Genomic DNA, 22,149 nt, shown 5'->3' on the forward strand with positions numbered 1-22,149 from the left:
TTGCACATATGCTTCCAGGTTGGCCTTGGGGACTGCCCCACCCTTGGAGACTTAACCCCTGGGTCATAACTTTGAAATGGTTAATATCCCCACCCCAAAACTATATATACAATTGTTGGGCATAAAGAGACGAATCCAGTCATGACATCAGAATTGATCCCAGGGTTTGCCCCACCCTTGCAGACTTGGCCCCTGGGTCATAACTTTGAAACGGTTGAGATCCCCACCCCAAAACTATATATACAAATGCTTGGCAAAAAGAGACAAATGCAGTCACGATATTAGAATCGATCCTGGGGTCTGGCCACAACTCTAGGGACCTAGTTTCTGGGTCAAAGCTTGGAAACAGTTGAGATCCCCACCCCATAATATAACCATACATAAAATTGCTGGGCATGAAAAATCTAATATAGCTATGCTACAAGGATTGGCCTTGGGGTCTGGCATATTCCCTTGATCTCATTTGGAGAATAGTTTGCCATGATTGCTTAGGTATCCAGGTGAGCGATACAGGCCCTCTGGGCCTCTTGTTTAATCTGACAATACTGTAGGCAGTGTTGCTGACAAAGAATTGAAACTAATATCATACAACCATGTGTATAAAGTTTGTTACTTGATGTGTTTGGAGATGGTCTGTAAAACATTGGCAGATTTGTTTCATCTTTTGATGATTGAATTTTATTTAAGCAACAACGCAGAGCACAGAAAGAGCGTCAGCAGAAAAAATCGGTGAAAGAACCAGAAGAAACAGACAACGAAGAAAAAAGACGCAAAAAGAGAGAAGAGGTATATAGATAAATGAAATATGACATTTTGACAAAATGTTTCTAGCCCTTGGACATGTTTTTTTTCTACATGATCTTGTTTTCCTTTTATTGAAAGTGTCTTTCATACATCATTCCCTCAATGAAAATTGGAAATCATTTTGTTGTCCAGGAATTCTTCAGTTCTAGAAATTTACATTTTTGATTTGTGTTCATAAATCAATGATGTGCATTGTATTTCATTGCAATTTTTTTTTTTTGGAATAAATTATCATTTCATTGCTATAAAATGTTTGTTTTAGAAAAATACACATTTAATTCATGACTTTGACATTCAATAATGATGCCCCCCCCCCCCTGGAAGTGTTTATGTACAGTCTCTTCATAACTACTTCACCGATTTAATAATGTTTTATTCAAACAGCAAGCAAGGAAAATCAAACAGCACTACAGAACGTCTAAGTCTCTCCAGGCTATACTTTTGAGGGAAAATTCGGTACTTGTTTGACATGGAATTGTTGCATTGCATGATAACTGATTTGTTAAACTTAAACAATTGTTGCATTGCATGATAACTGATTTGTTAAACTTAAACAAATTTTCATTTGAGAGGTTTTAGTTTGAATGCTGCATTAATCAATTCATCTCATTCTGGAAAACATTCATGTTAACAAATCACTAAACAAACAAATTTCACAAAATTAAAATGAAGGTGAACATGTTTGATGATTTTATTAAATTAGACTAGTTGTTATATCTAAATGTTAAAGAACAGTACAGAGCTACTTGAATCTAAGTTTTTGTTGGGTTACATGTAAAACTGATTATAAGGCTGTCCGTGTCAGAAATAGCTTATTATAGGAAGATTTAGTGTGAGATAGTGTCAATATCATATACAGCTTAGTATAGGTAGATTTAGTGTAAGAAAGTGTCATCATCATATATAGCTTAGTATAGGTGGATTTAGTATAAGAAAGTGTCAATATCATATACAGCTTAGTATAGGTAGATTTAGTGTAAGAAAGAGTCAATATCATATACAGCGTGTCAGAAATAGCTTATTATAGGAAGCTTTAGTGTGAGATAGTGACAATATCATATACAGCTTAGCATAGGTAGATTTAGTGTGAGACAGTGTTAATATCATATACAGCTTGGTATTGGTAGATTTAGGGTTGGATAGCGTCAATATCATATACAGCCTAATATAGGTAGATTTAGTGTATGAAAGTGTCAATATCATATACATCTTAGTCTAGGTAGGTTTAGTGTAAGAAAGTGTGAATATCATTACACAGCTTAGTATAGGTGGATTTAGTGTAAGAAAGCGTCAATATCATATACAGCCTAGTATAGGGAGATTTAGTGTAAGAAAGCGTCAATATCATATACAGCGTGTCAGAAATAGCTTATTATAGGAAGCTTTAGTGTGAGATAGTGTCAAAATCATATACAGCTTAGTTTAGGTAGATTTAGTGTAAGCAAGTGTCATCATCATATATAGCTTAGTATAGGTAGATTTAGTGTGAGAAAGTGTCAATATCACATACAGCTTAGTATAGGTGGTTTTAGTGTAAGAAAGTGTCAATATCATATACAGCCTAGTATAGGTGGATTTAGTGTAAGAAAGTGTCAATATCATTACACAGCTTAGTATAGGTGGATTTAGTGTAAGAAAGTGTCAATATCATTACACAGCTTAGTATAGGTGGATTTAGTGTAAGAAAGGGTCAATATCATATACAGCTTAGTATAGGTAGATTTAGTGTAAGAAAGTGTCAATACCATATACAGCTTAGTATAGGTAGATTTAGTGTGGGATATAAATAATGATAATAAGTGTTACATGTAATGCCATATTATACCGTAGCTTAGTAAAGGTAAAAATTAGTGTGGAATAGTATCAATTTTATAACTTAAAGTGTAAGTAAATTAGTGAGGGATAATGCCAGTGTTAGTTAAAATTAGTTTGGGATAGTGTTAATGTCATATACAGCTTAGTTAAGGTACTTCTTGTGAAAGATAATGTCAAGGTCATGTATATAGCTTAGTAATTTTTTAACTTTATATAAGTAATCTCTATGAATTTATCATATGTATAGGACAGTGTCAATATTAATCTGATATATATTTCAGTTCAAATATTTTGCACAAGTAATTGCACCCCTCACAAAAAAAACTACAAAAAAAAAAACATTTTAAGATTTACAAGATATAACTGCTTTCCTTCATGTCTGGTGACATACCATATCTTGCCTTGTAAGTACTTCAGCAGAGTCATCAACAGAAATGGTATTTGACAGATAATTTGGTGTGTTAATTTCTTGTAAGGAACATTACCAAAGATTTAGCTTTACATTGAAGGCTGTTCTCTGTGATAAATACAACAATTGATATGGTTTTATTTTGTGATTTCATGTTCAGTCTACATTTGTTTTAAAAAATATTTTCATTTCTCTTAAGTAGGTCTTGAAAACTGTTTTCCTTTCATATAAACTGTATTTGGATGATGTGATTTAGTTAAATATTGAATGACAATTGAGCTTTGATACGTTTGTTTTGCTTGTGTTTACTAACTTGATAGAGCTGTGATGTTAGACAGAGCTGGTTTTATGTTTTACTAATTCAATGTTAACATGATAATAAAAACTATTATAGCTAAACTAAAAATAGATACCAAACTAGAGTTTGATGAATCAGAAATTAGACTTACTCAGATGTATGAATGACAAAGCTATTTTCAAAGATTGGAAAACATAAAATATATGTGCTATTAACTGATATCAGCAAAGAATTAAACTACAAGTATAACACACATGTAGCGGAAATAACCTGTTTAGGTAGACAATACGAAGGAAGTAATACACATCTCATGATCACTGTTAATCAGTGAATACACCAATGTCATATTTTAAGGCTGCAAGAATGACCTGCAAAATCCTATGGGTTTGTTTTTTGCAATTTTTGCAAATATTTGATAAATCACATATTGTTATTTTTGCTTGACAGTGGCTCGACATTGCTGAAGTGTAAAATTTGTAGATCAGTTTAAATTCATATAAACAGTAAACTCATGTAAGATCCTACATTTCTAATAACTTAGTATTACCCGGGTAAATGCCTGTTAAGTGGATCTATGGACTGTTTGAACAATGGAAGGTCTTCATTACTGACAGTCCTTGTTTACTCGCGTCCAAGGTAACGCCTGAACATACTGTCACATACACACTCAGTGCCTAGGTCGGATAGGTCACTAATTACCAAACTTTTCAGTTCTAAAGGATATGTGGAATTAAAATGTGTGGATTAAAATTTTAATCTGCCCAGATTATGATTATCTATTGATATCGAGTGATTAAGTACAAACATGTGGCACAGCTGTTTATAGGGCTGTTACAACACACATGGTTAAAGAACATAGATATAGTTAAGAATATAGAATTATATAGTGTTTTCTGTTAAGCAACTGTAATGGTTACTTACCTTGAAATGTATTCCTCTGAGTGCATAAAGTAAAAAATAAATTTTCTGAATTACAATTAATTAATATTCAGGTTAATTGTCATATTTTTAGAGAATTTTACATTTATTTTGATTGAAATTTATGAGAAATGTGTATAACATATATGTATCAAGAGTATATAAATATGCAGCAGTTTGCTATAAATGACAATGACATTACAGGTAGACTGTTACAGTACATATATATTAGTCATAGAAACTGTACACTCGATGACGAGTCACAGGTTAATGCATTCATTAAGACCCATCTCTAATATTATTGGACTTCATAATTTATGATAATCTTCTAAACAGACATCACTTGAACAATGTCTGACATATACAGTGAAGTCCGAAAACAAGATACATGACAAAAACACATGGTATATGCACAGATCCTGTACTTGCACCGAGACAGAAGTAAATACATGTCAAATTTGATGATTGACTTATAATTATGACAGACAAACATAGAGGCAATTTAAGGCAGCTGCTAACGGTGCATTCAGGGTTCATGACAAACTGTGATAACTGAGCAATAAAGTATTGACAGAGACTTGACTGTTGAGGTAATATTATGTAAATGGAAAATAACAGACAATTTTGTTTGTAGCGGTACTCCCAGTTAATGGAGGAGCGACAGAGCTTGCCTGAAGGAAGCCAGTATTTCTCTAAGAAAGTGTCCCACATGATGACAAGACTGAATACACCCCGAGATTCCACACACCCCGGGGATCAGGAGGAGCTGGTAAGAATAACAACTTATTTTTAAGGTCTTAACAGGAACTCAGGATAGGATTACAACCTCTACCTTTAGGTCCTCTCCTATAGGATCTCAAACAAGTCACCTGTAGGACCGTAACTCACCTGTAGGACCGCAACTCACCTGTAGGACCGCAACTCACCTGGTGGACTGCAACTCACCTGTAGGACCGTAACTCACCTATAGGACCGTAACTCACTCACCTGTAGGACCGTAACTCACCTGTCGGACCGCAACTCACCTGTCGGACCGTAACTCACATGTAGGACCGTAACTCACCTGTAGGACTGCAACTCACCTGTAGGACCATAACTCACCTGTAGGACCGTAACTCACCTGTAGGACCGTAACTCACCTGCATGATCTCAACTCACCTGGTGGACTGCAACTCACCTGTAGGACCGTAACTCACCTGTAGGACCGTAACTTACCTGTAGAATCTCTATTAAATGTACTGATGTGTAACATTTTTCACCTTGTGTTGGATTTGCTGATTTGTTGAATCCCTGTGTCACAGTATTTTATTTGTGGAGAAAGCATTATAGCTTATTGCACTCCTAAAAATAAATAAATTTGATTGCATGTGAACCTGCTGAATATATAGCAATACATTGTACCACATTAGTCTATATCTAAAGTTGAAGATTGTTCAATATATTTGTAAATCATCCACAAGTACATGTGTTGTTCTTGACATATAAAACTGGTTATGATTTCTCCAAAGTATTGCTCGTGAATGTAGAAGATTACTGGTAATAGTCTGATTTCCACTTATAATATCAGAAAACTGAACCTAGTGTATGATATCTTTAGTTGCAAATTTCATTAGACTCACAACCATCTAGACCATGTTATATTATAAGTGTCATGGTGAATGATATCTTGTTTTACAGCAGAAGCCAGAGAGACAGACGTTGAAAAAGAAAACAGAGAAACATGTTTTAACCTCAAACAGCAGCTTCCTCAAGGACATGCCAAAGTCTGATGTTGCAAAGGTAGGCATGCCACTGACCGCTCAATCAGGTCGGTCACTGAGCTTGACTCCAGTAGTGTGTGGTGGAACTAGACTGAGTTGATCGTTATAAGATGGTGGTCTCTTTTCAAAAAGTAACTGAATATCTGCTCGCGACTATGTACAGCATGTTTAGGAAAATAGACAGGAAATACATACCAGGTAACTGTATGTAGTATGAAAAATGTTTTGTTACAAAACATGAAATTAACCCTGTATCAATATATATACCAAATTAAGTAATTTTTAAGTCAGTGACCACCTTTTGTGGATAAAGAGAATAATTCAACAGTGTGATTTACTTTTCAGGTTGTTGAGCTACAAGACAAGTTGATGAAGGAAGGAAAACTAAAAACACAATATGACATTGACAGATTCAGAGAAGATATAAAGAAGCCAGAAGTCTTCAATTCATATTTCAAAAATACAAAAACTTCTGGTGAGTTTTGAGTTTTTAGCTTATCATCATCAGATTTTTCCAAAATGTCACATAGTTTCTGTGTGATAACGCTTTTGAAGGAATTGTTTGATTTTCGAGAAACTTTCTACACATGTACTGTATCAATAAACCGCTCAAGTTTCATTTAAACCCAAATCTGAAAATCAACATTGCTGTGGAATCTTGTCTTTATAAGGACACAGGACACTGTGAACATAGAGTTTGTCTCCCACCAAATAATTTGACCCATGTAATACCATATTGTGACACCACAATAAAGAAATGTTAAGGCTGGTGTGACATCATATTTGACAATGCTCATTGTTTATTTTTCATACTTTTCATTTCTCTGCGGCTTGTTGATTTAGTGTGAATTTACAAACTTTTTATTTTTCAATGAAGAAAAAAAATCAATTTCTGTTTTACCTGAAACTTCATATTTCACTGGTAAAACTGTATAAATAGATTTGACAAGTTTATTTAACCTCTGTACATATAATTGTACATAAAAAGAAAAGTAAATTCTATCTTTTATTGGTATAATCTGGGATTTCCTTAACAACTTGACAAGGTTTATAAAATGGGAAGGGTTTGTTTAATTTCTATTGTTAGATATCAAAAGTGAATTCTTATAATTACAAAGTACATGTATAAGTAAATACATAAGTATTTTGCTTGTCATTTACTAGATACAGGGTCTGTAGCAGCCAGTACTGTCACAAGTTTACACAAACCTGCACCCCCCAATCCTCGTTCCCTCAGTCATATCGCAGAAGCATCCCGACCGCCCACGAGAGAGGAATGGGCCGTTACTCACCAGTTTGCAGCCAAACATGATGAGGTATGTTACCTCTACTATGACCTTTCCAATATTTGTCTGTAATAACCACTGAATACTGTGAAGCAAGCTAGGGAAGGCGTGTCCCCACTTACTTTCTACCATGAGCAGGAAGTCAAATTTAACAGGATACAAACCAGAACTGTAAGCTAAAGGCTTACTAATGCAAAGCAATATGGTTTCCCACCAGTAATGATTTCTTTATTGGCTGAGCTGTACACTGATTTAAGTATATAGGTCACTCACATACTTCCTGTATGTACTCCCTCTCAATGCCAAAACATACATGAAAACCAAAACTTGTTAGCCCATCTGAACAAGTTTTGCTGAAAGATGTAATGCAGATATCTCCTCCAATATAAAGATGTAATACAGATATCTACTCCAATTCTAGGGACCAGCTTGATAAGCTCTCCACTGTATGTATAACCAAGAGGTTTGGGGCCCATATTTTTGCTTATCTAAATACAAAAGTATTTTGCACAAAGGGGCATAACTCCAACGAAATCCCAAATTAAAATGTTGGTACACAACTACATGAGATACTGATCATTCATGCAAAGTTTCAATGAAATCCACCTGTTACTTAAGGAGGAGTTGCACGGACAAGTATTTCGCACAAAGGGGCATAACTCCATCAAAAAGGGTTGAAATCCCAAATTAAAATGCCGGTGCACAACTACATAAAATATCAATCATTCATGCAAAGTTTCAATAAAATCCACCTGTTAGTTAAGGAGGAGTTGTGCGGACAAGTATTTCGCAAAAAGGGGCATAACTCCATCAAAAACGGTCGAAATCCCAAATTAAAATCCCGGTGCACAACTACATAAGATACTAATCATTAGTTTTGAAATTCATGTAATTAGTAATAATCTATAAATCCTGTGAATAATGCTTATACATTTAATTTTTCAGCAGACAAAAGTGGGAGCTTCTAAAAAACAAACAATGTTAGACCTAGAAAAGCGCTTCCCTAAGGTAATCTGTTTTTATGATTATGCTATTCTGGAAACATTCTTAATTTTTCTATTTCTTTTGATTTTAAAAAGACTGTCTTATTGAAAGAATTTTGAAATTTTTCACAAAATATGTTTTAAAATATCTTTTCCATTTTGTTTGATGAACAGCTTTCTTTTCTATGGATATTTATTGTTGGAGTCGAGACTGAAGTAGGAACTGGACAAAGTATACATTTACTTGCTTCTAAAACAGTAACATTGAATATATTTGTGTCATAATTTATTTGAATATCATTTTCTTACAGCCACTGATGCCACCACTTAGGTGTTTCTCAATGGATCTTGGGGAGAAACCTGCTGACCCAGAGGAGGTCAGTCTGTACTCTATTTAACACCAAACAAACATAACCGCTCTAATTATCTGGAAGATTATTGAAACAAGTCTCTTCCCATTATAATAGTTAATGTAAAATTATATAGTGATGTTTCAACTTAAGGATTTACTTAAAGCTACAGCAGTATCAATCATTTTTGGCTAGGAAATTATCAGTTCAGTTTTTGACTGTTTTGACAGTTTTTTTTATTGATAATTGAATAATTAAAAATGGTTTCTGTGAAGTTTTTGTGTGGCAAAACTACAATATAAAGTAATTTTCAAATAAATTTTCAGATACAAAGACAGGCTGAACTGAAGGTGCGAATCAAACAGAGAAAGAAGTTTCTTCGCAAGTTACATCGAATGCACCAAATGGCTATGGCCCATGGTGCTGCAGCTAATAGGTAAAGTAGCACCAAGTAACCTCATAACTGTTTACAGCAGAAACTAGCTGTGGTTTGTGAGGAACTAGCAGCTGTGAGGTCTAGACCTGTGGTCAATGTTTACTCTATACACCAGCTTGGGTTAGCTGTGAAGTCTAGGACCTGTATATATGGACAGTGCTTTATAGCTGTGAAGTCTAGGACCTGTATATATGGACAGTGCTTTAAAGCTGTGAAGTCTAGGATCTGTATATATGGACAGTGCTTTATAGCTGTGAAGTCTAGGACCTGTATATATGGACAGTGCGTTATAGCTGTGAAGTCCAGGACCTATATATATGGACAGTGCTTTATAGCTGTGAAGTCTAAGACCTATATATATGGACAGTGCTTTATAGCTGTGAAGTCTAGGACCTGTATATATGGGCAGTGGTTTATAGCTGTGAAGTCTAGGACCTATATATATATGGAGAGTGCTTTATAGCTGTGAAGTCTAGGACCTATATATATGGACAGTGCTTTATAGCTGTGAAGTCTAGGACCTATATATATGGACAGTGCTTTATAGCTGTGAAGTCTAGGACCTATATATATGGACAGTGCTTTATAGCTGTGAAGTCTAGGACCTATATATATGGACAGTGCTTTATAGCTGTGAAGTCTAGGACCTATATATATGGACAGTGCTTTATAGCTGTGAAGTCTAGGACCTATATATATGGACAGTGCTTTATAGCTGTGAAGTCTAGGACCTATATATATGGACAGTGCTTTATAGCTGTGAAGTCTAGGACCTATATATATGGACAGTGCTTTATAGCTGTGAAGTCTAGGACCTATATATATGGACAGTGCTTTATAGCTGTGAAGTCTAGGACCTATATATATGGACAGTGCTTTATAGCTGTGAAGTCTAGGACCTATATATATGGACAGTGCTTTATAGCTGTGAAGTCTAGGACCTATATATATGGACAGTGCTTTATAGCTGTGAAGTCTAGGACCTATATATGTGGACAGTGCTTTATAGCTGTGAAGTCTAGGACCTATATATATGGACAGTGCTTTATAGCTGTGAAGTCTAGGACCTATATATATGGACAGTGCTTTATAGCTGTGAAGTCTAGGACCTATATATATGGACAGTGCTTTATAGCTGTGAAGTCTAGGACCTATATATATGGACAGTGCTTTATAGCTGTGAAGTCTAGGACCTATATATATGGACAGTGCTTTATAGCTGTGAAGTCTAGGACCTATATATATGGACAGTGCTTTATAGCTGTGAAGTCTAGGACCTATATATATGGACAGTGCTTTATAGCTGTGAAGTCTAGGACCTATATATATGGACAGTGCTTTATAGCTGTGAAGTCTAGGACCTATATATATGGACAGTGCTTTATAGCTGTGAAGTCTAGGACCTATATATATGGACATTCCTTTATAGCTGTGAAGTCTAGGAACTATATATGGACAGTGCTTTATAGCTATGAAGTCTAGGACCTATATATGGACAGTGCTTTATAGCTGTGAAGTCTAGGACCTGTATATATGGACAGTGCTTTATAGCTGTGAAGTCTAGGACCTATATATATGGACAGTGCTTTATAGCTGTGAAGTCTAGGACCTATATATGGACAGTGCTTTAACTTGAGTGTACTTGTACAGGTTTTGCTGACTGGGGAATACTTGAAAGATTTTAGCATTAATATCAAGCACAGTGAAAACATTCACTTTTGTTTGAAGTTTCCATATGCATATAACAACAGCTAGGCCAGCTTTAAACATAACCATTCTACCTTCACATTTTTTATAAATGTTCAGTTTTTTAATGGTTATTTATAATTCTGGATTTGTATAATTATGCAGAATATTGGATAATCATGAAGAGATCGGTGGTATATTGGATGGAAATTCACTGCGGGATGTGGTGAGTATAAAAAGGTGTTACCATAACATCAACATGTATACAATGAATGTAGAAATCTTTATGCTTTTACTGTTGCTCGTCTGTGTTAAAACTGTATTGGGCATGCATTACCTTTTTATATTGCATTTATCAGAAATATTGAAATGTCGTAGTAGTGCCATGCATGTGTATGTATTTTGTATAAATTTCATACTTGGCATTATTTGTAAAATATCAGCAAAACTTGTTTGATATCAGATGTATTCAGGATAGCATGATTATCACATCAACTATTTCCATTACAACGATAACATGAAATACAAATCCTGATGGTTTTACTGTCGGACAATAATCTCTTTTATGTCGACACAGAAATGAAAATAAATCTGTATATTTATGTAAACAAGTCAAGGTATAAACAGACGCACTTAAAATAATATCATTTTATTTTACAGTTTCTACCATCTATTTATAATGTAAGAATTATATTTCTCTTTGTGGCCCATCTAAAACCCAATACTTCCTTCATGAAATTTTAGGTGATTAAAGGAATTCCCGACTCTCCTGCCAACCTTTGTCAAATTTTGATATTTAAGAGTGAGAAAAATATCAATATATTGACCTTTGGCATTTATTTGACCCCTGTCAAACATTCTGTAGTGTTTATGATGTTTTTATGACCTTCCATTCCTCATGGAAGTGACTTTTCACTATACCCTGCCTTCCAACCATGAAGTTTCCATGATTTCTCCATACCCTGCCTTCCAACCATGAAGTTTCCATGATTTCTCCATACCCTTCCTTCCAACCATGAAGTTTCCATGATTTCCCCATAACCTTCCTTCTCTCCATTATTTCCTCCATACCCTTCTTTCTATTCATGAAGTATCCATGATTTCCTCCATACCCTTCCTTCTCTCCATGAAGTATCCATGATAACCTCCATACCCTTCCATCTATCCATGAAGTATCCATAATTTCTCCATACCCTTCCTTCTCTCCATGAAGTATCCATGATTTCCTCCATACCCTTCCAACTATCCATGATTTCTCCATACCCTTCCTTCTCTCCATGAAGTATCCATGATTTCTCCATACCCTTCCTTCTCTCCATGAAGTATCCATGATTTCTCCATACCCTTCCTTCTCTCCATGAAGTATCCATGATTTCTCCATACCCTTCCTTCTCTCCATGAAGTATCCATGATTTCTCCATACCCTTCCTTCTCTCCATGAAGTATCCATGATTTCTCCATACCCTTCCTTCTCTCCATGAAGTATCCATGATTTCTCCATACCCTTCCTTCTCTCCATGAAGTATCCATGATTTCTCCATACCCTTCCTTCTCTCCATGAAGTATCCATGATTTCTCCATACCCTTCCTTCTCTCCATGAAGTATCCATGATTTCTCCATACCCTTCCTTCTCTCCATGAAGTATCCATGATTTCTCCATACCCTTCCTTCTCTCCATGAAGTATCCATGATTTCTCCATACCCTTCCTTCTCTCCATGAAGTATCCATGATTTCTCCATACCCTTCCTTCTCTCCATGAAGTATCCATGATTTCTCCATACCCTTCCTTCTCTCCATGAAGTATCCATGGTTTCCTCCATACCCTTCTATCTATCCATGAAGTATCCATGATTTCCTCCATACCCTTCCTTCTATCCATGAAGTATCCATGGTTTCCTTCATACCCTTCCATCTATCCATGAAGTATCCATGATTTCCTCCATACCCTTCCTTCTATCCATGAAGTATCCATGATTTCCTTCATACCCTTCCATCTATTCATGAAGTATCCATGATTTCCTCCATACCCTTCCTTCTCTCCATGAAGTATCCATGGTTTCTCCATACCCTTTCTTCTCTCCATGAAGTATCCATGATTTCCTCCATACCCTTACATCTATGCATGAAGTTTCCATAGTTTCCTCCATACCCTTCCTTCTCTCCATGTGGTATCCATGATTTCTACATGCCCTTCCTTCTCTCCATGAAGTATCCATGATTTCCTCCATAACCTTCCAACTATTCATGAAGTATCCATGATTTCCTCCATACCCTTCCTTCTATCCATGAAGTATCTGTAATTCCTCCATACCCTTACATCTATGCATTAAGTTTCCATAGTTTCCTCCATACCCTTCCTTCTCTCCATGTGGTATCCATGATTTCTACATGCCCTTCCTTCTCTCCATGAAGTATCCATGATTTCTCCAAACCCTTCCTTCTATGCATTAAGTTTCCATGATTCCTCCATACCCTCTCTTCTATGCATGAAGTATCCGTAATTTCTCCATACCCTTCCTTCTCTCCATGATTTCTCCAGACCCTTATTTCCATCCATCCATGAAGTTTCCGTGATTTCTCCAGACCCTTTCTTTCATCCATGAAGTTTCTGTGATTTCTCCAGACCCTTCCATCCATCCATGAAGTTTCGGTGATTTCTCCAGACCCTTCCATCCATCCATCATTGGATTCCTTTGCAGCTGATTTTATAGTGTCAAACCTCCTTTTTTATATCCACATCCCAATTGCTTTCAACATATGTTGTGACATTTTGAGTTTGTTTGGTATAGTCCCATGTAATGTGTAAATGATTCAGTTTTAAGTCCTTTGTGATGTTTTATTGAACCTGCATGAGAACCCCTTGTGTGCTTTTGACATTTTAGTAGTTCTGCTAGAGAAGTCCCTTGTGACGTTTTAGTGGTTCAGCCAAAGAAAACCCTTGTGATGTTTAAGAAAACCCTTGTAACGATTTAGTGATTCTGTTTTCAGGCGTCCATGTATAGTGGGATGCAGAACCTTGTATGTTTACCCTCTCTATATGTTGTGATGTGTATCCTTGTGTTAAAAACTAACTCAATTGTATGCATACTGTTTTTGAAATGCACTTGTAAGCTTTTTTGACTTTGGATACACCAGCACAAAGAAACATGTGAATGGTTGATATATAGCAGAATCATTCTCACATACATGATTCCACAGAGATTTATTTATTTATTTTTTATATTTCCAATTCAACAGACCCAAGGGTCCACTAACAGAATGGATAACATGTCAGTTATGCATGTAACACAGACTAAAAGATACTCATATGTAAAACAAAAGGAATTAGTGATAGCAAATATTCTTTAACCGTACTTTGAACTCTGCTAATTCTACAAAGTTTTATGTACAGATCTTGCAGTTCTTAATCGATAGCTTGTCCAAGCTAGACTTCGTTAACTGTTACATTTAATTGTGTAATACCCGAGATCAAGCAAACAGTTTTACTTTAATAGTAACTATGCAACACAAATTTCCCTATCCTTCATAGGCAGTTATATGTTCTTCCATATGTTTTTAAAACAGGATAAAATAATTTTGAATAAAAAGAATGATTTCATTCCATGTCACTTCGGTATAATTGTACCTCATCTGATTAAGAAATCATTCAATGTTAAAATAATGACCTAGGTCCTTGTTTTACCCCCTCACAAGTGATATTATGATACATTGTCAGCTATATACATGTGTGTTCTGATCATCATTGCCTATATGTCTATGAGTCAGCGTGTGCTGTGTATATCCAACACCTACCCACTGCAATATTAATGTAGCACATGCGACACTATGCTGAAAGCCTTGCCGCTGCAATAAAAACTACTTCAAAGATTCATGTATACCGTTGCATGTAACTTGCATGCCCAATGTATACCAAGGGATTTGCGTTTGATGTGATGCAATACATATGTACCCTTTGCTTATGTGAAAAGCCTTGTTTTCTATACCTTACACCCTAGACATGCTAGGACACTGACAACTAATTAGAGGCAAATCAAGTTAAAACGTACAAGTGCTATTCCTAGGCACCAACATAATCCAGAGAGAACTATTGGGTTTTCTGGTCAGTTTCATTTTATGATGTTTAGAATGCTCATTGCTTTTAATTTGTAATAGTGTTGTATTGATCGAAAATATCATAAAATGGTCTCACAATTATGACAATCTCTGTGACAGTGGAAGTGTTTTGTAACGTATTGAATACCTAATTTTCATGTTTATGAAAATTCACTGCACCAAAAATAATCGAACTGTAAAGTTACAACATGATGATTGTGAGACACCAGAGCCAATATTTTACAATAGTCAGATGATTACAACGAGACTAGAGCGGAGATAGGATAACTATACTATATAAATAAAAATGACTTAATTTTGGATTTTTTTTCTCACTTTCTTCCGTCTTCTGTTGGGATTTCAATTTCATGAGAATTGCAATTGACTCTTTGCACATTATAGCAGAAATATATCATTACATATAAGTAATTTACAGTATTAGATAAACCTTAGTTGTTTTAAAAATCCTACAGTAGGTATTCTTTAGCTTACATGTTGTATGGTGTTCTTGTCCATGTAGATATCTATGCTGCCCGCCCCAGAGGACAAGTACATCTCCCGCCAGGACGTAGAGGTGGCAGAGATTGGTGGTCAGTTGATGCAGGATGATCATAGTCGAGGATCATCCAGCCACGGCAGTATCCACTCACGGACCTCTCTACAGTCCAGGAGTAGCCTCCAGTCCCGCGGGAGTCTGCAGTCTAGAGGAAGCAAGGCCAGCGGTGCACCAGGTCTTCGCAGGTAACTAATGTAAAACAGGTTCTGTTGTAGGTTATGTACATGGCTGAAGTTTGCCAGGATTTTTTGTGGGTATAGATTTAGTGGAATAAAATGTTAGGAGTAGACTTTATAATCTGTATCTATGAATTAGTTACAAGAATTTTTTGATCGGCTTTTACAAGTTTGACATTGATGGTTTCATTGTTTGTTGGTCTTTTTGGGAGCACTTCATAATTAGGGCCCCGTATCGGAGATAGGGGTGCCCTATAGTAATCACTGTCTGTCTGTCTGTCCGTCCACAAATTTTGTTCCTGGCTGATAACTTTGGTATTTATTGACCGATGTACATGAAACTTGGTCAAGATGTTCAGTTCACAAAAATACACATTGCAGTAAAAAGTCAAGGTTAAAGGTCAAGGTCATAAGGTTCAAAGGTCAAGGTCAAATTTTACATCTTTTCACTGATAACATTTTGTTATGACGTTATGAAGCAAAGTTGATTAGAATTAAACAAGGAGTCAACTGATTAAAGGTCAAGGTCATCGGTCAAGTTCAAATGTTGTAGCTTTTCACTGGTGAACATTTCGCTATGACATTATGAAGCAAAGTTGTTCGGAATTAAACAAAGAAGCACACTGAGGTAAAAAGTTGAGGTAAAAGGTTAAGGTCATTAGATTCAAAGGTCAAGGTCAAATTTTGCATATTTTCACTGATGAACATTTTATGACATGATGAGGCAAAGTTGATCAGAATTAAACAAGTAGTCAACTGACTTAAGGTCATTGGGTCAAAGGTCAAGGTTAAATTTTGTTTCTTTTCACTGGTGAACATTTTGCTATGACACTTTGAAGCAATGTTGCTCAGAATTAAACAAGGAGTCAATTGACCAAAGGTCAAGGTCACTGGGTCAAAGGTGAAGATTAAATTTTGTACCTTTTCCCTGATGAACATTTTGTTATGACATTATGATGCAATGTTGTTCAGAACTTAACACAGAGTCAACTGACCTTAGGTCCAGGTTATGGGGTCCAGGTCAAGTTTTGTATTTTTCACTGAAGAACATTTTGTTATGATATTAAGAAGCAAAGTTGGTCGGAATTAAAGAATAAGTCAACTGACCAAAGATCAGGGTCACTGGGTTAATGGTCAATGTCATTTGGGTCCAAAGGTCAGACAAAGTGGATCTCGGACTTTGACCCGGGCCTGGCTCTTGATGGAGGAGGTATTTAATGTGAAATAAAACAAATCAAAGCTAACAAATGAGTATTGCACCGGTATTTACATTTCTGTTAGCCCAGCAAATATGGAGGTGGTAGGAAACAAGACTCACATCATAGTACATGTAAAATGTATATTTTGCTTCCTTGCGATTCTTTTTGAAGTCCAAATGTCAAATGTCTAGCTCAGCTATATGGGCAGATTGCTTCTTGATGATTATGGGAGATATATTGCCACAAGACGGGGCCCTTATTGACCTGTCAGTGTTCTAGTTATATTACAGTCTGTACAGAACCAATTTTCTTTTTTATAGAAAACAAATGTTACAGTCTAGAGAATCAGGTCGTCCCAAACCAGCACCACTGCCCCTTACCATGGATGAAATCAGAGGCAAGACAAAAATCATTGTAAGTACAATGTAGCATGTTGATTAATTGTAAATATGTTTTAATGAGTCTGCCAGTGTAATGTGTTGGTTTATAGCCATGCACGTCTTTCCAAACCAATTTTAAATTCCATGGTAGGTAAAATGTCTACTCCAAAAAAAATTTAATGTGTTATTATATAATTGATAATAATAATATAGTCTTTAATGAATTTAAATTGATTTTTTTTTGCTTCTGTTTCCAGGAGGCAAAATGTCTGAGTAGCAACTGGATGAATTATATGAAAGCTGACAAGAAGATTGAGACATCATAGATACCAACAATCACTCATTTTGAAACAAGATACACAGATGTGTTTAGATTATGAACATGAATCTCTATGAGTAGAACACTTTTGCCATAATGTTTTTTTCAAAACCAAAGTTTTTAGTTTAATGTCAAAACCATTATTGATATTCTGGACAGAACAATCTGTCTGAAATGTGTTAAAAAGTTAACTTTCAGATGATGATTACAAAGTTAATTTGTTAAGATGGCACCTATTCTAGTCTTTATGTGATTGGCTCAGAGAAAGCTGTATGGTTTGTGGTTGTTAACAGTCTAGATGTTAACACTGGTGTCTTTGTATATAAATGATAATCATGCACAAATGTGGAGAGAAAGTGATGTAGGGTATGCGAGAGAGGTATGATTTGGTGCACAAGTACATTTCTATTAGCACATTGATGTGGTTGTTCCATGTTCACATTCAGCTATATGTCTTACCATGTAATGTCAGTTTATTATCATGATGTAGATTTTATGTCATATTTTGAATATTATTAATAAAATTATTATAAAGCTTGTATTTTTCCTTTTTTTTTCAAGCACTGTCACTTAAAAAACGTTACTAACAGTGAACACTTTAGGATACCTTAGTAAAAGCATCAGTTATTAAACACATCAGTCTGTAAAATATTTTGCTGTCAGTTTAAACATTCAGTAAAAGATATGCATCAGTAAAATACTTAACACATTTATCAAATGTTTTAAGTTGGTGAGGTTATAGTGTTTGATCAAATATGAATTTTGTGGATCCAGCTCTAATTTTACAATTTCTTTGTAAATGACATATGTATTACTTTTCTGTCCTAAAAAGCTATGATATAGGCAAACATTAATTATAATTATATATTAAAGACTGACAAACAACATTGATTTTCTATAACCTGTATATTCTCAAAAAACCTGTAAAAGCATAATTTTAGTACATAATGAATGATGACATTTATAACAGTAACTTATAAATCAAATTCACAATTCTTACACAGATTAAATAATTAAAACTTAACAATAACAAATTGCTTCCTTCTAAATTAACAATTAGAGTTTCTTTAACAGCTCTTCTGACTTGCATATAACCAAAGATGTCTGGTCCATTCAGTGTATAACTATAGCTATGCAGATAGTCTGCCAATGAACCATAATTCTACTGGACTCGTGTGTATTGGATTGGGAATATTGATATAGAGGTGATGAATCTACTCCTCCAGACTTTTCCCTCGACTCCGTGTTCCCAATCTCTCCATCCTCGCCAAGATCTGGCTGTAGGTGTTATTCATCTGTAAAAAGAAAACAATCCTTTTTTGTTAGTCACTTTGATTGCTTACTGCCACTATTATACTTTTAAGAACAATATACATTACAATTACTGAATGGTGATAAAAATCAACACACACACACAGACATATGTTAGAAGAAATCCATACATATTTTTGGATTTGAGAATTGACTTTTAATTTTTTTAAATATCACTTTGTCAAAATAAGATTTGATTTCTATAGGCGCCTCTTCAACAGCCTATCACCAAAACTGACTTTATACACGGTGTCAAGGTACTTGTAAGTTTTAGACTGTTTGAGGTACTTACATGGTCCTCATAGTTTTCCTTCATGGTGTCAAGGTACTTGTTAGTTTTGGACTGTTTAAGGTACTTACATGGTCCTTGTAGTTGTCCCTCATGGTGTCAAGGTACTTGTAAGTTTTGGACTGTTTGAGGTACTTGAATGGTCCTCGTAGTTGTCCCTCATGGTGTCAAGGTACTTGTTAGTTTTGGACTGTTTAAGGTACTTACATGGACCTCGTAGTTGTCCCTCATGGTGTCAAGGTACTTGTAAGTTTTAGACTGTTTGAGGTACTTACATGGTCCTCTTAGTTGTCCCTCATGGTGTCAAGGTACTTGCTAGTTTTGGACTGTTTAAGGTCCTTACATGGTCCTCGTAGTTGTCCCTCATGGTGTCAAGGTACTTGAGAAGTTTAAGACTGGTGCTACACCACCTCTCAGCTTCGTCACATCGCCCTGAACTGTCAATGATTACCAGAAAAGTACTTAAAGAAAGACTTAATATACACTTTCCTACTTTGTAGGTCCTCAATGCAGTGTATTATTGAAACTTCCATACTGAACAGACGCAGTCTATGTGATCATCAGATAACATTGATTAAACCAAATTCAGTGCATGGACGGTATGGAAGGAATTCAGGTAAATCATTCACATCTTCACATTTATGTTATGCTTCCATTAACTCATTCACCCCTACATATTTCAACTGGACTTAATCCTAGTCTATGATTTGGTAAGGTTAAAATGTGACTTTAGGGGTGAATGGGTTAATCACTGACACTAAAACATACTGGTTTGTCTATTACCTGATAGTTTTATAATCTACATGTAAGATATATAGTAAGTTACATCCAGAGGTCAGACATCTGGGTTATCCGATGGTGCTTAATACTGAGACTGAGTGTTATTTCAGATCTCATGTTTCACACTTCCTAAATGAGGCTAGTGTGAACTAGTTATTCAGAAGATAACTAATACATGCATGACCCCCATACCATAATATTTACTGCTTACAAAGTCTATTCTAATTAAAAGTTTGAAGATGTGTTGATGCAGTAATTACTTGATGTCAGAGAGGGCTGCATAAAATTCAATGACACTTATTCAAAATGAAGGAAAATTTGCATTAAATCTTTAGGGTTGAAACAACATGTTCACATGATGGGACGGTGTCTGCAAAGTTTCAATGAAATCTATCATAAATGTTAATGTAGGGGTAGTATAGACTGGACATGCTTAGTTAAATCAAGGGGCACAACTCTCTTAATATCAATGTAAACAACATGGCAACAACATATGCACTGGTGATATGATGGGTAAGTGTGTGCACACTGCAGTTCAGACAAAAGTTTGTCTACAGACAGACAACAGACAACCTGATACCAGCATGTCCCCACCAACCTTTTTGCAGGGTATAAAACTGGCACTAGGATAGCTGATCTCTATATAAAATACAGTTATATTAATACTTATAAACCCTGCTTTCATGGCCACTCACCTGTAAAAGTTGATGCCACAGTTCCATGCCTTTGTCATCAGCCAGAGGATCTCCATCTCTGGATACTGACCCTGTCCCATTAAGTAAAACTGTTTACAACCATTTTTGTCTGCATGACATTTCCTCTTACTCAACACAGACAACTCAATATATGGTTTACTATATGTGATTTTTAATGCCAATGTAATGGTCAGAAACATATATAACATTTAGACTACAATCATTATATAGTAAATGAAATATTTAAGGACATAGAATCTGTGAGCTTTTGTTTTTGACCACTGTATAAAGGACCTCACATACATGGCCATTTGCCTATGACCTATATGGCCAGTAAATGTGACTTCTTTATAGTGAGGACCTAGCTTGAACATATTAATAACTGTGACCTTTAACCTTTTTTCTGTGACCTGTGTAGTGAGGACCTTGACTATGTACATACCAGTGACCTTTTGTTTATGACCTCTGAGTATGACCTGTGTTGTGAGAACATTGACCTGTAACATACCTATGAACTTTTGACTCAAACTTTAATGACCTACATATGTATTATATACTTACTTGTACATTTTCATCACATGGTATTGTAAATTAAGTGTGATAACTAATGTAAAATTGTTTATAAGTGTCTCATAAGTCAGTAATTGCTGGATGTTAATATGGTTTTACCTGAATTTGTGAAATGTATCTGTTTTATGTATGTATTAACATGTGACACTACGCTAAAATATTGTATTGATTGATTGATTATATAGTGTGAACACCGAATAAGTACATACCTGTGACATTTACATATTTTTCTGTGCACTTGAGGACACATGTGTGATGTTAAGAATGAGTAAGTACCTACCTGTGACCTTTTATCTATGACCTCTATGACCTCTGTGTAGTATGTAAGTGCCTCCTCTCTAGTCCCAGAATCACCTGACAGAGAGAGCTGTACCAGGCTATGGAACAGCTTACTGTGACAAGGAGAAGATCGAGTCTTAGTGTTGTAGAGCAATAGGAATAGCTGTACAGACATAACAGTTCATATACATATGTACAATTTCGTGTTGTAGGCAATAATAAATAGCAGTAACCCATATGTACTGGTACAATTGAACAGCCCCTAGTTACCTGCACTTGTTGAAGTCTGGCTGAGGCAGCTGTAGGTGTTTCCTGATAGCCACTTTGATTGCTCTAACACTAACATTCTTGTTTTGAGCTGGGGGTTCCATTGCTAGGGCTGAAAAATGTGTCTTACCATCATTTAAATGAATGTTAATAATACAGTTGTTTATATAAAATATGAATCTTTGCATGACTTGCTTGCTTTTCTGGATCTGTAAAATGTAAATTGTAAAATGAGTGCCCAATTTATAGCCTATTTTTATTTCAAACTAGAACAGGGGCTTTATGTGCATTAAGAGTTAAAACACAGAGTCCATGGATAAGAGTGATGACCGAGGGATAAAATTCTGAAAATGTTTGACAGCCGGGTGATAAATAGAACCTATAATGACTGTGATTAATTAAAAGATGAGCATCATATTCAAAATTAAATTTTCTTCTTTGAAAACTTACCAATAATTTTGTGTGAAAGAAAGCCAACATGTCAAAATA

General features: G+C 35.5%; 2 protein-coding genes and 1 long non-coding RNA gene across 10 annotated transcripts in view; 1 reads left to right on the plus strand and 2 right to left on the minus strand.

Annotated features, from left to right (window-relative positions):
- The window catches only part of LOC110465711, a 20,824-nt gene extending 2,818 nt beyond the window's left edge, over window positions 1–18,006 (plus strand). Inside the window, exons 3-16 of one of the 4 annotated variants that reach the window (XM_021521720.1) lie at window positions 688–786; window positions 1,189–1,260; window positions 4,879–5,013; window positions 5,922–6,023; window positions 6,350–6,479; window positions 7,169–7,320; window positions 8,236–8,298; window positions 8,585–8,650; window positions 8,950–9,059; window positions 10,911–10,971; window positions 11,406–11,426; window positions 15,360–15,580; window positions 17,091–17,184; window positions 17,408–18,006. In XM_021521720.1, the coding sequence (XP_021377395.1) occupies window positions 688–786; window positions 1,189–1,260; window positions 4,879–5,013; window positions 5,922–6,023; window positions 6,350–6,479; window positions 7,169–7,320; window positions 8,236–8,298; window positions 8,585–8,650; window positions 8,950–9,059; window positions 10,911–10,971; window positions 11,406–11,426; window positions 15,360–15,580; window positions 17,091–17,184; window positions 17,408–17,476 (1,395 nt within the window). In that variant the 3' untranslated portion in view covers window positions 17,477–18,006. Of the gene's footprint in view, window positions 1–687; window positions 787–1,188; window positions 1,261–4,878; window positions 5,014–5,921; window positions 6,024–6,349; window positions 6,480–7,168; window positions 7,321–8,235; window positions 8,299–8,584; window positions 8,651–8,949; window positions 9,060–10,910; window positions 10,972–11,405; window positions 11,427–13,735; window positions 13,766–15,359; window positions 15,581–17,090; window positions 17,185–17,407 lie in introns of all 4 variants that reach the window. The other 3 variants (XM_021521719.1, XM_021521721.1, XM_021521722.1) reach the window with 3 other exon arrangements.
- Window positions 4,247–15,374, minus strand: LOC110465713. The gene is made up of 3 exons (XR_002464646.1): window positions 15,332–15,374; window positions 5,504–5,585; window positions 4,247–4,263 (listed from the first exon to the last, which is right to left on the minus strand). It is a non-coding gene; the product is annotated as an uncharacterized LOC110465713 (long non-coding RNA).
- Window positions 18,007–18,376: 370 nt separating the features above from the next.
- Window positions 18,377–22,149, minus strand: part of LOC110465699 (testis-expressed protein 11-like) — a 36,312-nt gene continuing 32,539 nt past the window's right edge. For all 5 annotated transcript variants that reach the window (XM_021521695.1, XM_021521694.1, XM_021521693.1 and 2 more), the window contains 5 exons: window positions 21,664–21,772; window positions 21,395–21,506; window positions 20,545–20,615; window positions 19,413–19,506; window positions 18,377–18,764 (listed from right to left, as the gene is read on the minus strand). In XM_021521695.1, coding sequence (XP_021377370.1) covers window positions 18,684–18,764; window positions 19,413–19,506; window positions 20,545–20,615; window positions 21,395–21,506; window positions 21,664–21,772 — 467 coding nt within the window. In that variant the 3' untranslated portion in view covers window positions 18,377–18,683. The remainder of the gene's footprint in view (window positions 18,765–19,412; window positions 19,507–20,544; window positions 20,616–21,394; window positions 21,507–21,663; window positions 21,773–22,149) is intronic.

This window comes from Mizuhopecten yessoensis, unplaced genomic scaffold, assembly GCF_002113885.1.
Source record: "Mizuhopecten yessoensis strain PY_sf001 unplaced genomic scaffold, ASM211388v2 scaffold11099, whole genome shotgun sequence".
Lineage (NCBI taxonomy): Eukaryota > Metazoa > Mollusca > Bivalvia > Pectinida > Pectinidae > Mizuhopecten > Mizuhopecten yessoensis.